The 18160-nt window shown below is 38.8% G+C and overlaps 1 protein-coding gene across 1 annotated transcript; it reads left to right on the top strand.

The window, feature by feature from the left end:
- Window positions 1–16394: 16394 nt before the first annotated feature.
- On the top strand, window positions 16395–18151 carry LOC108261568 (histone H1). Its single transcript, XM_017462408.3, has one exon. The coding sequence runs from the start codon at window positions 17195–17197 to the stop codon at window positions 17810–17812; it is 618 nt and encodes a 205-aa protein (XP_017317897.1). The 5' UTR covers window positions 16395–17194; the 3' UTR covers window positions 17813–18151.
- The last annotated feature ends 9 nt before the right edge of the window (window positions 18152–18160 follow it).

Raw genomic sequence — 18160 nt, 5'->3', positions numbered from 1 at the left:
CACACGAGGGCAGTCAAGCTCCATCCAGCACAAGACACAACGCCGCCTGGAACAGAAGGAAGATTTGGGCTACTGTACACAGACACAGCTCAGCGGCGTTATTACTGTGCATTGTCTAGTTTTCACATAAGGACAATACACGGCTCTTCTGCACTGTTCATCATCTAAAAAACAAACATTATGTAATATACATAGCAGTATATTTATTAGAATAAAGTTCACTCATTAATAACGAATAATAAACATTTCTATAACCCCCCCCCCCCCCCCCCCCCCCCATGTTGATAGAAATATAAAGCATATATATATATATATATATATATATATATATATATATATATATATATATATATATATATATATATATATATATATATATATATATATATATATATATATATATGAAAGGAAATTCTCTTATATCATGTACTCTCTTATATTATGAACTGCTATCAAATACCTATGATGAATAATTTAATTACCTCTTTGAATAAACTGATCACTTGCCATCTTTATTATAGTAGACTTATTTTGTAGTATGACCCTGGATGCTGTGTGTTTTGTCTAAATCTGTCTGGCCCCTGCACCAGTAGAAACTGTCCACGCACTGCTTCTTATCAATGTGTATAAATACTCTTGGTTTGCATGAATAAACTCGGACGTCTCCGTGAGCATGCATGTGTCCGTGTGTGTTCACTTAGGCTCCCCAGATCTCAAACGCTCTGAGAAAAACCACACCTTCTAGCTCATAGCAGCACAGAACTAAAAGTTAATAGAAGTAAATAATTGTAGAACAGGCTGAAAGGGCTGACGGAGATCTGAAGACATAAATATGAGATTCCATGAGATACTTGGAAATCTAACTATATATATATATATATATATATATATATATATATATATATATATATATATATATATATATATATATATATATATATATATAATGTCCCCTTCTCTCTGTACCACGTTCTAAATATTCAAACTGCCCAAGAAAGAAAATTAGCTGTTTTCTGAGACGGTGAAGTGGCTCTTAAAAGAGCCTTTGTGTATATTAGACGGAGTTGTGGTTTAAGCGCGTTCTCCGCGAATACGCCGGGCCAGCTGAATATCCTTGGGCATGATGGTCACTCTCTTGGCCTGCGTTCTCTAGTTTTGACATATCAAAAACAGTACACGGAGCTTCTGAACTGTTTACCAGCATTATTATTATTATTATTATTATTATTATTATTATTATTATTATTACATTTTTAAAGAACATACCCTCGATTCTTGACATGGAAATGTTGTTTGTAAGTTTACATTGAAATAATATATCCAGATATCTGTACAGCTGCTTTGTGACAATGTCCATTATTAAAACACGCTACATAAACTAACAAAATGCAAAGGTTAGATACAGCAATGATTTAATACAACTCCGTTCAAATGCATACAGAGGCCTGTTCAGACACCACAGCGTTTAAAAACTCGACATTCGCGGCGTCATAAACGGGGGAAATGGTCACGCATACCACCAGGACAGGTCTAGAACTCTGAACGCTGCTCCGATTTCACTATATATGTGCGCGCGCTGGCCAGACAGACGGAAAGAGACACGGTATACAGACAGCACACCAACACATTTAAAGCATATTCACACATGATGATGATGATGATGATGATGATAAATAGTTTGATATTTCTGTAAAGTTGCTTTGAGACAATGTCTATTGTAAAAGCGCTATACAAATAAATAAAAATTTAATTGATAAATATACTGCTATGTATATTTTATAATGTTAAAGTACACAAATTGATTTGTAATATGAAAATATTAATGTATTTCTAATGTTATTAGAAATTTCATTCTCATCACTGCTTCATGTGTTCCCTACGTGGCCTCATCTACTTCACTCGAGAATATCCACAAATAGGGAAGAACATTACAAAGATAGGTAAAGTATACAATAATTATTTGGAGGGCCCACGGGGTTCCTCAGGGTTGGCTGCTGCAGTGCCCGATGGCTTCATGTAGGCCATCTTGGCCTCATTTTCCACCACATCAGCCATACATTCCTGTTCCAAGTTCAGGAGATGATCTATGGCTTCATCAACCATCTCTGGACGGCCAGTTACAGTAACCAAATTGGGATCTGCAGCTCCGCTCTGAGGAAACCGAAGATCAACTTTAAATTCATCCATGATTTTGTGGATACCCTTGGTACGAGCACCAATAATGCAAGCATGAACTCTGCTGTCCAAGGTAATGTCCTCAGATATAATTTCCTCCAGTTCATCAACAATGCCTTGGATAGCATCACATGCTGCTATAGCATTCTGCTCATAGCCGGTGATGCTGATCTGGTCCTAGTTCTCGTCATATTTCTCAGGGAACTGGATGTTGACATCATGGTCAGTATGGATCTGGGTGATTATGGCACCCTTGCGAGCAATGATCTTGGGATGATATTTGGGATCCACAGTGATAGGAGCTTCAAGTTGACCGAGAGCCCAATCCTCCTGTTCAGCCTGCAGCTCTTTGATGCGCTCAAGAAGCCTTTCTTTAGCATGGTCCAGGTGAGTGGCAAGGCCTGTAACGGAAATTATGTCGGACTGGAGCTCAGGAGCAGGCACTTGAATATTGACCTCAAATTCATCCATCATTTTGCAAATGCCACTTCCTATCTGCCCAGTGATGTAGCGATGAAGCTCAAAAGGCACTTCTCCTTCAATGCTCACATGTACCAGAACCTTCAGGGCTTCCACTGCAGCCTCACGTCTCCATGTAATATTTCTTGGCCAACTACCACAAACTTGGAACAGAATACCCCTTCTGGGAAACTGCCGTTCCCGAGTTTGGACACACGAGGGCAGTCAAGCTCCATCCAACACAACGCCGCCTGAAACAGAAGGTGGGTTTGGGCTATTTTACACCGACGCAGCTCATCAGTGTTATTACTGTGCATTGTCTAGTTTTCACGTATCAAGGACAATACACGGAGCTTCTGAACTGTTTAACAGCATCATCATTATGATTTAATTTTTAAAGAACGCACCCTCTTCTCTAGACATGGAAATGTTGGGGTTTTTTAAGTTTACATTGTCACACAGCAGCTGTACACATATCTGGATATATTATTTCAGTGTCCATTCTTAAACACGACAGATGAACAAACAAAGAAACTAACCACATGAAAAGGTTAGATAGACCAATGATTAAATACTACTCCGTTCAAATGAATACAGAGGCCAGCTCAGATAACACAACGTTTAAAAACCTCGACATTCGCGGCGTCATAAAGGGAACAACCGTCAAGCATACCATCAGGAAACTTATAGAACTCTGAACGTGACGTCATAACAGATCTTATGGCTCGCTGCTCCGATTTGACTATATATGTCTGTGCGCGCGCGCCGGGGAGACTGACCTAGACACGGTATAAGGACAGCACACAAACACATTTAAAACATATTAACACATTAACATTATATCATGTACATAGCAGTATAGTTATCATAATAAAGTACACAAATTTACTGCTAATATTAACATTATTAATGTCTTTCTAATCTTATTAGTCATTTCATTCTCATCACTGCTCCTACGTAACTTCATGTGTTCCCTAGGTGGCCTCGTCTATTTCACTCGAGAATATCCACAAATAGGGAAGAACATTACAGAGATAAAGGCTTAAAATTGCTTGAATGATAAAAAGTCAATAAATACGAAATCACTAGATAACTTTAAAGGGTTTATTTTCTACAGAACATGAATACAATCCTTTCACTCAAAATAGGACTCCCCGCTGCAGACCCTCCTCCAACGTTTTCAAAAAAGCTCCTAGCGTCATATCTAGCGACTTTTTAGACAAACCTTAGCTACTTTCCGTAGAAGAGAATGGCCAGTACTGCCCGGTGAGTGAGAGGTCCTGCTTTCCCCCGGAGACACGCCTCTCTCTGCGGCTACTCTGTTCAGTGAGGGGCAGAGAGGAGCAGCACATTCATTCACTTCTAACTTTCTCTCTGAGAGATTATTTTCCATGGAAATATAGCACGAAATCACAGTGCACTCGTTGTCTTTAACTTATGTGTGTGGTGGTTTAGTCAGATGACGTCACGGTTATAAAATCAGGATTTTAACAGTGTAGATCAGCAGCTTGGAAAAGGTTTGAAAGTGACTGCTGGTGAACATGTAGTCTCTTATTGGGCCGTGGTTCAGTCACTATTTCATACTCGTCCTGTTGTCTGACAACAGAAACAGAAAAAATACGTAAATGAAAACAGCTTTATTGGGAATTTGGCTGTAAAGGGCTGACTTTAGGCAGAATGAAAATACGATGTAATGATGTAATGAATATGCTAATTAGTGCATGACATCATCTAGAAACGTGTGGACACAGTGCTCCTGTCACTCACTTGGAGTATTTTAACATTATAGTGAAGATAAATCAGTGCCTGGGAAATACAAATTTAGTCCATCACGGCTGGGAAAAGGAGCTATATTAAAATTGGCTGTGTTTTTATTATTATTATTAATACTAATAATATTTTTCGGAATTTAAAAAAGAAGAAATAAAGAATACGTTTGAATGACATCTCTTGTATAGTCCGTGAAAACAAAAGCATACACAGTATTTGAAAAGTGCTTGAAAGTCCTGGAATTTCATTATGAAGCATTTGTACAGACCCTGTTATATGTACTATGTGATTGATGTATTAAACATGCCTCTTGATTTCTGGGTTTAGCATAGTTATACCTCGGTTTGAGTTTAAAACAATAGCTAGATTTACTGGTAGAATATTGCTAGTTAAGTTTCTCTCACAAATATTATTGAGTAGATAAAGTATATTCAGTAGCTTTTCTGGGATAGTGAGAATTTAGGTTAATATAGTAGAAAACAAAACACTCCGATTATCCTGGTTGTAAGAACTGCTCATTCATATGTACACCTTTACAGTTTTCACTGCAGATATATCATCAGCTTTATTGAACAAGACTCAGAATCCTTGTCACCTCCCAGCCAATCAGTCATCAGTCATGATGAATTTTTGTATGGTTGGAAGCATGTTTAAAACACAGAAAGTGCTGAGATCATGTAAGAATGAGGTTTTACTCACTGGCATAAATGTGTTCACTTTAAACTTTGTTCCTTCCCTTAAACACTTACCTGCTTGAGAATTTCCAATGTTTGTAGAATGATGATTCTCAGTACAGCACATTACCAAATATTGATGGGATTTTAATTTATTTATTTATTTGTGACAATTATGGGATTTTCTAATTTATATAATATGTGAACATTTTTTTTTTTTTTTTTTACATGATTTTACACCTTATCTTATTTGGCTCATCAAGGTTCAGAGCATTCCATTCTCTTAAATCAACATTTCCCATTGTTAGTATCAGAATCTTATTTAACATGCAACATATTCAATAATCTGTAACTAAGACTCAATAAAGAAATTCTCATTACACAGTGTCCAGAATGTCTCTGAAACACTTCAGCCTATGATTGGCCATGGATTCCTGGGAGGACACTGTAGCAGTCTCTGAGGATTTCTTCTTATCACTTCACTGTAAAAAAACCAAAAAAAAAAACAAAAAAAAAACCAACCAACCCCAAACCATTAAATGCTGGCTTCATCTTCTTTTAATTTGATTGTCAGTGCTCAACTCAAACCAACAGCAGTATTATTAATAATATCAGGAATGATTGTGTCTAAAATCAACCACTGATTATATCCCACTTGTTTGTTTCTAGATTGTATGATTTATTTAGCCAAATCTAAACTCACCTCTCCATTTGTGTAACTGGATACTCAGGATAATGAAATTTCACTCTGGTTTCCATCCACCACCACCCCCCTTCCATTTTCTACATCTCCTATCATACAGGAACCTTGAGCCTATCCCAGAGATCATAGGGCACAGGACAGGGTACACCCTGGACAGGGTACCAGTCCATCGCAAGGCACACTCGCATACACATTCACACACCCATTCATACACTACAGACACTTTGGACATGCCAATCAGCCTACCATGCATGTCCTTGGACAGGGGTCATGCAGCAGGCCAACAACCCTAAGCACAAAAAGCACATAAGGGTCCACCGAAGTATGGTTAAAAGAGAATAAAATTCAAGTTTCAGAATTTGCCAAGTCAATGTCCTGACCTTAATCCAATAGAAATGTTGTGGAAGGACCTCAAACAAGCAGGTCATGTCAGGAAAATCACCAGAATTCCAGAGTTGAAGCTGTTCTGTACTGAGAAACGAGCTAAAATTCTTACAAGCCGATGTGCAGGACTGATCAACAGTAAAAACAGGGAAAATGTTTAGTTTCGGTTATTTCTGACCAAGGGGTTCACACCATATGCTGAAAGCAAAGGTTCACATAGGATCACATAATAGAAAGAAAACATTCTACACACCGTTATACCACCAGCAGCAGTCTGGACTGTCGCCACAAGGCAGGTTCATGCTGCTGATGCCAATGTCTGACCCTATCATCTACATGTCACAACAGAAATCAAGATTCATCAAATCAGGCAATGTTTTTCCATGCTTCAACTGTCCAGTTCCAGTGAGTCCACACCCACTCTAGCCTCAGGTTCCTGTTCTTGGCTCACAGACAGGAGTGGAACCTAATATGGTTGTAGCTTATCCACCTCATTTGGTTAGACATATTGTATGTTGCAAGAGGGTTTTCTGCTCCCCACACTTGTAAAGAATTATCATTACCATAGCCTTTCTGTCAGCTCGAACCAGTCTGTCCATTCTCCTCTGTCCTCTCTCATAACAAGGTGTTTGTTTTTCTCCATCATTCTGTGTAAACTCAAGAGATTGCTGTCTGTGAAAATCCCAGATCAGCCTCTAAAATTCTCAAACCAGCTCGTCTGGCACCAACATTCATACCATCATCACTGAGATCACTGAGATTCTGATGTTTGCTGTGAACATTAACTGAAGCTTACTGAAATACTTACCTGTATCTGCATGATTTTATGCATTGCGCAGCTGCCACATGAATTAGTTAAGTTCTTTTTCAAACACATCCTGCAAAAGCAAATAAGATCGGCACTCCAGCTGCTTTGAGTGGCCTAATGCAAAATGTATTCAAAATACTATTTTTAAGAACTCCAAAACACCTGAAACTGGATTCAAGGCACTGTATGCAGTGTTACCACCATTGAAATCACCATTTAATTACATATGCTTCAACAGTTAAAATATATAATAAATAAATAAATACATTATTATTATTATTATTATTATTATTATTATTATTATTATTATTATTATTATTATTGTTATTATTATTATTATTATTATTATTATTATTATTATTATTATAATTAATAATAATAATAATAATAATAATAATAATAATAATAATAATAATAATAATAATATGTGTAATTTATATAGCTCCTTACTCATAACCAATGTCGCTTTACAATTACAATGTTTCAACAAAACATGGAACATGCTGTAGACTAGATTTGAGAAAAGATATGATTTATAGTTTACAAAGAAATATTACATTTCTCATCAAAACACAATTACACTGCTTATGCTAAGCTTAATTTACACAAGTTTCTAATTACAAGATTGAATTATATAAAGTGAGCGTGATCGATTCATGTAGTATTAATGTAAACCCATTACATTATGAAATCTTGTGGGGATGTTGGCACTGACAGGTACTATAACTATAGTATTTAAATTAACATGATTCAAAGGTGTGTGATAGAATAGCACAGTGTTTTAATAAATTCAATGCTAAATATTATGTGCTATTATTAATGAATATCCTGGTGTCTAATATTATTTTTTGAGAACAGTTTCATATTAAAATACAATGAATCTGCACATTCTAACAGTTCAAATGGAGAAGTTATTAATGTTTTGTCACATTAATGATTCTGTGTCTCATTGCCAAAAATGAAAACCTCTTAACTCTGAAAGTCAATTAAACAATGTTTGAAGGAGAATCTATAGTAAATGTATCATCAGATGACTAAAGGGAATGCTGGATGATCCGTCACATCAGTTTTAGCCTGACATTTTTGCTTTTGCGTCACACATTTGTACAACAGTTTTTATGAAACAGACATTGATTGATTCATAAATCAATTATCTCGCTGGATAAAACCTATACCTATATTATATATGTATATATTTATGTATGTATAAAATGTAAATGGAAGGTTTTTGCTTTTTTTGTTTGTTTTTGTTTTTAAACTTTGCTGTAGACCGTCATTTGAGTCAAACTTATTTGCATTTGAAGAACACAAAGTGCATTTGCCTTTTAAAGAAACTAAATAATCATTTAGTGATACACCAAGTGGACAGCTCAGAGTTTAAAGGGTCAAAGAGAGGACTTTCTGATCTATGTCGAAGAAGGTAAGAAACCTCTCTAAACTGTGCCTTTATTTTGGCACAATGAATGATATATTTGTTATATTATGCACTTCATATAATTTGATGTGCACAGTTAAAGTCTGATTATTAAGTGGTGAATGGTACATTGCTTCCTCAATTGGCTATTTTCTTTTTAATCCTTGAGCGCTCTTGTAAATTGTCTAAAGTTGGTATCTTTCTAGTTAATCAGAAAATGGAGAATTCACAGAGGCCCATGCTTTTTCTTTTACTTGAAACTCTGATTTCAAGTATCAAACTGATTTCAAGTATTTTAAAAAATCTCGTTTTACAGTACACTATGATTGATTTAATATCACTTGTAAATTGTCATCATTTAAAAAGGCAATACCTTTTATAGATTAAAAACACAACCTATCAAATGTTCCTATAATGTATATATTTTTTGCGCAGGGATATGCATTTTCTCATTGCGGTTGATTCTGACCCATCAGCAAGGTAAGAATACAGTATAGTAGAATACAGAAATTCACACACACGCGCACACACGCGCACACACACACACACACACACACACACACACACACACACACACACACACACACACACACACACACACACACACACACACACACACACACACACACACACACACACAAATGTCTGAGACCACATTGAAAGTCTGGATTTTTTTTCTCTTTTACATTTTGAAATAAATAGGTTTTAGAATTTTTTAATATTTAAAACAAAGAAAGTAAATGTTTAATATTTTGGATATTTAATTTTTTTAATTCTGCAACTGTAAACATTAAGAAACTCTGGATCTCTTGTAAATATTTTAAAGGTTCTACTTTTTTTTTTTTTTTTTACTGAAGTTGTAGTCAATAATACAATTTCGAATGAAAATTCTAAAATTAAATAAGAAAAAAATGTAAAATAGAAACATTTTCCACTAGTGCTCTCAGACTTTTGGCCCCGACTGTGTGTGTGTGTGTGTGTGTGTGTGTGTGTGTGTGTGTGTGTGCGTGTGCGTGTGCATGTGTGTGTGTGTCTGTGTGTATGTAAACAAACTATTAATGAAAATAAAATTTTGTGTAAGATAAATGAATGAATAAATATGTTGTCTTCTCTTCTCCAGTCGATGTGGCCTTAGGAGGAATAGCAATACAATCTTCTTTACACTAACAATTATCCTGCTTACTTTGCTAGCGATGACAACAGAGCATCTAACATGAATTTTGACTCATGTACTGCTACAAGTCCTCAGTATAACCCATGGTGGAGGGTGGATTGTTGGCGGTGTATGATATTAGCAGTGTAATCGTCACTAACAGAGGCGACTGCTGTTCAGAACGGATAAATGGTGCTGAGATTCACATTAGCAACTCCTTGGTCAACAACAACCCCAGGTGAAATATTTAAAAAAATAATTTATATAAAAATATCAGCCTAAATGAGTAAGAGTTTATTTATAGAATTTTATTAACATTTTAAAAAGCTTGCTGAATATAAGGCTTTGCAATTTGGTAACAAATATTTGTATATATTTACAACTCTAATGAGGCATTACAACATTCCAGTAAAATTGTTCTTTATGTAATATACATAATTATAAAGCACTTTAAGACTTAATAAATATATTGTGAAATATTTTAAATGACATTAATTAATGCTTAAATAGTCACTCATAAGTTTACTGTAGTATTGCTCATTTAGTACTGTACACTTTATTTTACTGAAGTATGACTCAGCAACATTTAAACAAACTTATTACAGAAAATGTAGGTAAAATATATTACTGCAGATCTTTATCTGATTGGCAAGGACATTTTTAATTGTATAAATTGTGTAATTCTGACATGTAAATTTGCAAGGAATGAATTACTACTTACTGAAAGTAGTTCTGGCTACATGCCAAATTGCAGGTTTAAATGAATGCTCTCACTTTAACATGTTAGTCCTATAATTAAAACTTATACAAGGACATGGATGGATATTAGAATACTGCAGTATGTCTCTCTCTCTCTCCCTCTCTCTCTCTCTCTCTGTGTGTGTGTGTGTGTGTGTGTGTGTGTGTGTGTGTGTGTGTGTGTGTGTGTGTGTGTGTGTGTGTGTGTGTGTGTGTGTGTGTGTGTATGCTATACAGTAACTACATAGTAACTTAACTACATTATACATTTTCTCATCTTCCCTCCAGACAATGGGGAATCCGTCTATTTCTTAGAAGGAATAGTGACACAGTGCCCTGCGATGGACTGGCACTCTGTCCAGGGTGTACCCCGCCTTGTGCCCGATGCTCCCTGGGATAGGCTCCAGGTTCCCCGTGACCCTGAAAAGGAGTAAGCGGTTGAAGATGGATGGATGGATGGATGAATAGTGACACAGTATGAAGCACAGAAGGGTTTAATTAGGAAGGTTTTTATTTCATTTTATTTTATTTCATCTCTCTCTCTCTCTCTCTCTGTGTGTGTGTGTGTGTGTGTGTGTGTGTGTGTGTGTGTGTGTGTGTGTGTGTGTGTGTGTGTGTGTGCGCGCATGCGTGAGTACAGTGGAGCAAGTGAAGCGTGATGGTGAGAGTGTGCGTGGAAGACTGAGGTTTTTTTTCACTTTTTTTCTCTTATTTTCCCCTTCTACAGTATCTCACAAAAGTGAGTACACCCCTCACATTTTTGAAAATATTTGATTATATCTTTTCATGTGACAGCACTAAAGAAATGACACTGTGCTACAATGTAAAGTAGTGAGTGTACAGCTTGTGTAACAGTGTAAATTTGCCATCCCCTCAAAATAACTCGACACACAGTCATTAATGTCTAAACCGCTGGCAACAAAAGTGAGTACACCACTAAGTGAAAATGTCCAAATTGGGCCTAATTAGCCATTTTTCCTCCCCGGTATCATGTGACTTGTTAGTGTTACAAGGTCTCAGGTGTGAATGGGGAGCAGGTGTGTTAAATTTGGTGTCATCGCTCTCACACTCCCTCATACTGGTCACTGGAAGGTCAACATGGCACCTCATGGCAAAGAACTCTCTGAGGATCTGATAAAAAGAATTGTTGCTCTACATAAAGATGGCCTAGGCTATAAGAAGATTGCTACTACGAGAAATAAGCTCATAGCAACACTGATGAAATACACATACAGAAAAAAAAAACCACACACACAAATAGAGAATGTGTTTAGCATTTTTTAATTTATTTATTTTTTTTTTTTACATCTGCACATAATTATTAGTTTAGCAGCTTTTTTAGAATTAAAAAAAGTCATGTATAAGTCTATATAATGAGTCTTTATTGGTCACATATACAGTGAAATTGTTTTCTTCACAGACCCCAACATGTCAGGAGGCTGGGGTCAGAGTGCAGGGTCATGATATGGCACCCCAGGAGCAGAGAGGGTTAAGGACCTTGCTCAATGGGCAGCTTGACAGGATTGAATCCCCAACCTACTGATCAGTAAGCGAGAGCATTAACCGCTAAGCCACCACTACCCCAGTGTGAGAGCGAGAGAGAGAGAGAGAGAGAGAGTTTTCATAGCATCTACTACTTCTTACCCCACTGTTTTCTAACTACTACAAATATAGACTTCTGAACACCGCCAATAAAAGCTTAATATCAGAATACTGCAATTTTTGGGAAATTGCCGTTCCCGAGTTTGGCCAAACGAGGGCAGTCATGTCCCATCCGGCACAACACACGACGCCGCCTAAAACAGAAGGTAGGTTGTAGGTATTGTACTACTACTACTGATTCTAGTAATGACCTCAATCGAAGTAATTAAATACGTAATGAAAGGTGTTGTCTATATAGCTGACCTCATTTTCCTACACAGTGAGTTAAAGGCACACAACTATCAGAATCCCAGTTCATAATTGTGTTTGATTGGCCAAGTAGAATAAAGTGTCCGACTCTTTTTGAGCTTATTGGACATTACACATTGCTGTAACTATCTCATTGGCACTACTTAATTGCTCATAGTTTATTTGACGAATGAAACTGCTGCGACATATTTTGCCAATCTTAAACTCAGCTGTCATTCTGGAGGTGCAGTTTTGGTTGATGCATGACATTTAGGTTCAAACACAGTGCGTATGGGAAAAGAGAAGGCCAGTGATTAGACAGTGTGAAGGCTGACTTTGTATTCCTACTTGTGTGTGATGTTTGTTATGTTAGTTTCTCTTGCACAACTGTCGAAGTGCATATGCTTTCCTTGTGAGTGACATTTTTTAAGAATGAGATAAGGGTTTGAGACAATGTAGCTAACTTCGACCATCGAGAGTCCATTATGTCATGCATTTGCGAGACCTGATAAAGCAAGGCCTGAGAGTTGTGTTTGCATTCCTTTCTGTGGTGCTTGTAAGTTAGTGAAGTACTTGTGTGGTAGAATGTGAACTGGGTTCAAAGTGAACACAGACATTGGTGCTGACCGGCTGAATGCTGGGCCTACTAATAAAGGCTTGTGCTGCTATGTGCGACCTGTAGTTGCAGTGGACGTAGGACTGTAGTATATACGGGCCTCGAGTCCAAGGATGTGCTCAAAAGGAACGTCTTGTGTTTGAAACAGTAATGTCAGTGTTGTACAAACACAGACAGCTTTTTCTAACCCCCTTACGCTGATGAGTGTTTTGGCTGTATGCTTTACTATGTATGTTTTACCCAAAGTTCCTTACTATTGTGTTGTACTACTACTACTACTACTACTGCTACTAATGGAACCAAAACATTAGTACTGATAATACTAATAATGTTTTGTATCTGTGTGTGTTTTTAGAGTGAGAGAGAGAGAATGGGGAAGAAGAAGACGTTAGCAGGTGAAAAGCAGTGCCTAGTGACTGTTTTCGAAAAAGAGAGCTATTGTGTGACCGTTGGTGTAAGGCCCGCCTCCTCGCCTGTTCTCAACTAGGTCCTGTCGAGTGTGGATAAATAGGTGGGCGCTGCGCGAGAACTTTTATTGAGTGGTTTGACTTCGAGAGCAGCATCATGTCTGGCAGAGGCAAGGGTGGTAAAGGACTCGGCAAAGGAGGTGCTAAGCGTCACCGCAAGGTGCTTCGCGATAACATCCAGGGGATCACGAAGCCGGCTATTCGCCGTCTGGCTCGCCGTGGTGGTGTAAAGCGTATTTCTGGTCTGATCTATGAAGAGACTCGCGGTGTGCTGAAAGTGTTCCTGGAGAACGTGATCCGCGACGCCGTCACCTACACCGAGCATGCCAAAAGAAAGACCGTGACCGCCATGGATGTGGTGTACGCCCTGAAACGCCAAGGACGCACTCTGTACGGCTTCGGCGGTTAAACGCTCTAACACTGAACGACGCGAACACAACGGCTCTTTTAAGAGCCACCCACATGTCTAGAAAAAGAGCTGTTCCGTGTGGGGGGAAAAAAAAGGCTTTTTCTTTCGTGAAGCATACGGCATCAAACGCTGTACAGCAGTAGCATAAGTGGTAGATCTATTTGTATTTTTTTGTAATAATTCTCTCTTTTATATATATATATATATATATATATATATATAACTCTGTATATATTAAATATTGTATTATATAATATTGTACAGTATACAATATTAGATATACATATATTAAATATTGTAACTTGTTTGATTAAAACAATTTAGAAGATGATTTTAGTAGAAACTTCTATATTTCTCTTTCTCATACGCACGCATGCATGCATATATAAGAGAGAGAAAAGTGGGGAAGTCAAAAGTTTTTTCTGTTTTTTTCAAGCATAAGGTATCAAACGCTCTACACAAGTAGTAAAAGTGATAGATAAGAACTATCTGTGTACATAAAAAGAATTTATTTTTGTTTTTTTGCACATCTTTATTTTTTTATACATTTATATGCACAGTATTAAATATTATAACGTGTTTAAAATGAGTTACAAGACGGTTTTAGTAGAAACTTACTTCCGCATTTCTTTCTCTTTCTCTCTCTCTCTCTCTCTCTCTCTCTCTCTCTCTCTCTCTATATATATATATATATATATATATATATATATATATATATATATATATGTATATATATATGTATATGTATATGTGTGTGTATATATATATATATGTATATGTGTATAATTTTTTTCAAGCCAATTGTTTTTTCACAGTGCACGTTGCACTGTAGATACAACGGCGGGAAGGGAAACAAAGCGTAGCGGAGGAGGGAGGAGCAGTAGGAGGCGCCATGCAGGAGGAGGTATCGAATTTTGGCCAATCAAAAAAAGGTGTCTTGTGTGGACGTCATTAGCATGTGGGTCTGTAAATAGAGCGGGCGCGAGGCGGGCGTTAGTCATTTTCTGTTCGTTTATTCGAGAAGCAGCATCCTGCCCGATCCAGCTAAGACCGCGCCCAAGAAGGGATCAGAGAAAGCCGTGACCAAGACGGCCGGCAAAGGAGGCAAGAAGCGCAGAAAGTCCAGGAAGGAGAGCTATGCCATCTACGTGTACAAGGTCCTGAAGCAAGTGCACCCTGACACCGGCATCTCATCACAGACAGTATCACTTGTGCCTGTTTGCTGGGACACATTTGTAGAAGTCTGTCATGGGAAGGGACCTGAACTTGTGTTTGAGTTCTGAATCACACTGAAGCTCAATTGGTTCCATCTGTAGAGCATCACTAACTGTGTCCACACTGATGGTGAAGGATTGAACAAACCACTCAAAGTCAGATGCATTGTGTTTGAAGTCCTCAAAGCGACTGTCAAACTCCTGGAAAAGGTTGCTGAGAACAGCATCATACTCAGGTACCTTCTCTTTCATCATGCCTGCCTCTCTAAAACAGGGAAAATGGGCTAAATTTCCTGGATGTGGAGATGAGAGAGAGAGGAACAGTGTGAGACGGGGAGTGAAAGAAGAGAGAGGGAGGCAAATAGAATAAATAACTGACAAAACAAGGAAATTAAATCATGATCATTTAAGAGAACTTTGACACAAAATTTATCAGCTTGATTAACAAAAAAACCCAAAGCTGACACCACTGGATATAAATGCTAACTAAATATAAGTATTAATAATAACAATAACTGCACATAAAACTATGGTGAATATTATAATTGTGAATGTTAGCTGCTGAGAGATGTCTTCTGAGCAGCAGTAGTTTTTGTTTGAAGGCTCTGATGTGATAAAAAAGCTGGGTGATAATCTGGTCTTTTCCCTGGAGCTGAACATTTAAAACATTGAGCAGCTCTGTGACGTCCACCGGGAAAGCCAGGTCAGAAAACCATTTCTTATCCATGGGCTCTTGAATACTACCAATGTTGCTTTCCTGAAAAGCTCCGATCTCATCACGCAGATCAAAAAATCTCCTGAGAACTTTTCCTCTGCTCAGCCATCTAACCTCCTGGTGGTACAACACATCACCATATTGTGCATCCATCTCATCCAACAGTACCTTGAACTGCAGGTGAGAGACCGCCTTGGAGCATATATCATTCACAATTTTGACGACGTCACGCATCACATCCACAAGCCCGATGGATTGGACACATAGCTGTTCTTGATGTAAAATACAGGAAATCTGATAGCTGGCCCGTGTGGCACTTTCTTGAGCTGATGAAGGACGTAGCAGCGCGCTCTGCTTAGATCGACGTTTAGCAAGGAGCTCATTAGCCTTCTGTTTTCATGCCTCGCCGCTGTCCTTTGAGAAAGCTGAAGAACGTTTTGTTTCATAATGACGGATATTGTACTCTTTCAAAACAGCAACTGACTGCTTGCAAACTAGACACAGTGCCTTTGAATTGATTTCAGTAAATAAAAAGTCATCTTGCCAAACCTTTTTAAATTTCCTCTTGTCTGTGTGCCAGTGCCTGGATCTCTCCATTATTACCTGTTTGTTGACTGTCGCAATGCATGCTGGCCTTGAAGTATGCATGTACATTAAATAAAATTCTAATTCTTATTCTCTACATTTTTTATAGCTCAAAATTAAATAAATAAAAAAATGCTAAATTAGAAATGAAGATCAGCATCAATTAAATCCCCCCCCTTCTCACATATGGCATGGCGGACCAAATCAAAAGTCACCACGGGCCCTAGTTTGGGCATCTCTGTTCTAACTGTTGTAGTAGCACGTAGTCATTCGAACTAAGGTTCAAGAAGCGCATAATAATTCTAAATACTGTTGTAGTAGCACCTAGTTATTCGAACTAATGTAACATTAGCACAAAGTCATTCAAAAGAATGTTCTAGTAGCACATAGACATTGAAAAGAATGTTCTAGCAGCATGGAATACAACACACACACACACACACACACACACACACACAAGGCTATAGCGGAGCCTATAGTCACGCGTGCTGTGCTTTACACGGCCCCCAACGCGCTCTGCTTCAAATACTACACACACCACTCGACAGCTGCCAAGACATCAGGCTCGTTCCCAAGGCTCCTCTTTAACTCGGCCCAGAACGCGTACGACGGCCGTGCCTGCTTTTCGCCCGTTTTTACACACCACATCGCACCAAATGCGCAGCCCGCCGGCTTGAGCACAACGCGCGCCGCGCCTTTTCATGTGCGCTACGCGAGACTGTTGCTCTCTAGTCGGCCAGGCCGGGCCACGGGAGAAACGAGAAAGCCCGTCCTCGCTCAGCGTGTGCTTCAACGTTTTGAATCTCGTTTTGCGAGTGGGATTTTCACCGAGAAATGCCATGAGAAAACACATCTGAGCGCGCGCCGCGTCCGTGCATTCATTCAGCGGCGCGCGAGTTGAGTCTACAACGCTCTCATATCTGTTTTTAAGACCAGCCCCCGGCCGCGAGGAGGGAGGTTCCTGTGTTACACACTAACGTACAGTGTACGACTCGTGTATTCTACGTAGTTCCAAGAGAGATGGCAGAAGTCGCACCCGCTCCCGCCGCCGCGCCGGCCAAAGCGCCCAAGAAGAAAGTAGCTTCGAGAGCAAAAAAAGCCGGCCCTAGCGTCGGCGAGCTGATCGTCAAAGCCGTTTCCTCGTCTAAGGAGAGGAGCGGCGTGTCTCTCGCTGCTCTGAAGAAAGCGCTGGCTGCCGGCGGATACGATGTGGAGAAGAACAACTCCCGCGTCAAGATCGCCGTTAAGGGTCTCGTGACTAAAGGCACTCTGGTGCAGACCAAAGGGACCGGCGCGTCTGGCTCTTTCAAGCTGAACAAGAAGCAGACCGAAGCCAAGAAGCCCTTGAAGAAAGCCGCGCCCAAAGCGAAAAAGCCCGCCGCCAAAAAGCCCGCCGCTACTAAGAAGCCCAAGAAGGTAGCGGCCAAGAAACCCGCCGCCGCGGCCAAGAAGTCTCCTAAGAAGGCGAAGAAGCCCACAGCCGCCGCAAAGAAAGCCACCAAGAGCCCGAAGAAGGCGAAAAAGCCGGCGACCCCTAAAAAGGCAGCCAAGAGCCCCAAGAAAGCGAAAGCTGTCAAGCCCAAGACCGCAAAGCCTAAAGCGGCAAAGGCGAAGAAGGCAGCACCCAAAAAGAAGTAAAGACGTTTGTTTCTTTCATGCTTTTGTTCCTTAAACGGCTCTTTTAAGAGCCACCCATATTTTCCTTTAAAGAGCGACAATTCATTTTCAGTCAAGCTTTATGGAATCAAAGCAATACACGTTAGAAACGTTAAATAGTATGGATACACATATCTGCTACATATCATGTACACATAACCACAAGCTGATGCTGATTTTAGTACAGTAGAATAGAATCCTGATCGTGATTCCTAAACGTCATTCCTGATCTCCAAAACGATCACAGAATATGTAGGATAACATATTGATACATAATAAATCAATGTTAATTATAAGAATAAATAAATTCAGTATATAGTTGTTACTTCG

Source organism: Ictalurus punctatus, unplaced genomic scaffold (genome assembly GCF_001660625.3).
Source record: "Ictalurus punctatus breed USDA103 unplaced genomic scaffold, Coco_2.0 tig00005161, whole genome shotgun sequence".
NCBI lineage: Eukaryota > Metazoa > Chordata > Actinopteri > Siluriformes > Ictaluridae > Ictalurus > Ictalurus punctatus.
The sequence above is the reverse complement of the archived record's forward strand: the minus strand, read 5'-3'. Positions and strand labels throughout refer to the sequence as shown.

Bases quoted from the DNA above. Each gene is read 5' to 3' on its own strand.
- LOC108261568 (XM_017462408.3), top strand. From the start codon at position 17,195: ATGGCAGAAGTCGCACCCGCTCCCGCCGCCGCGCCGGCCAAAGCGCCC.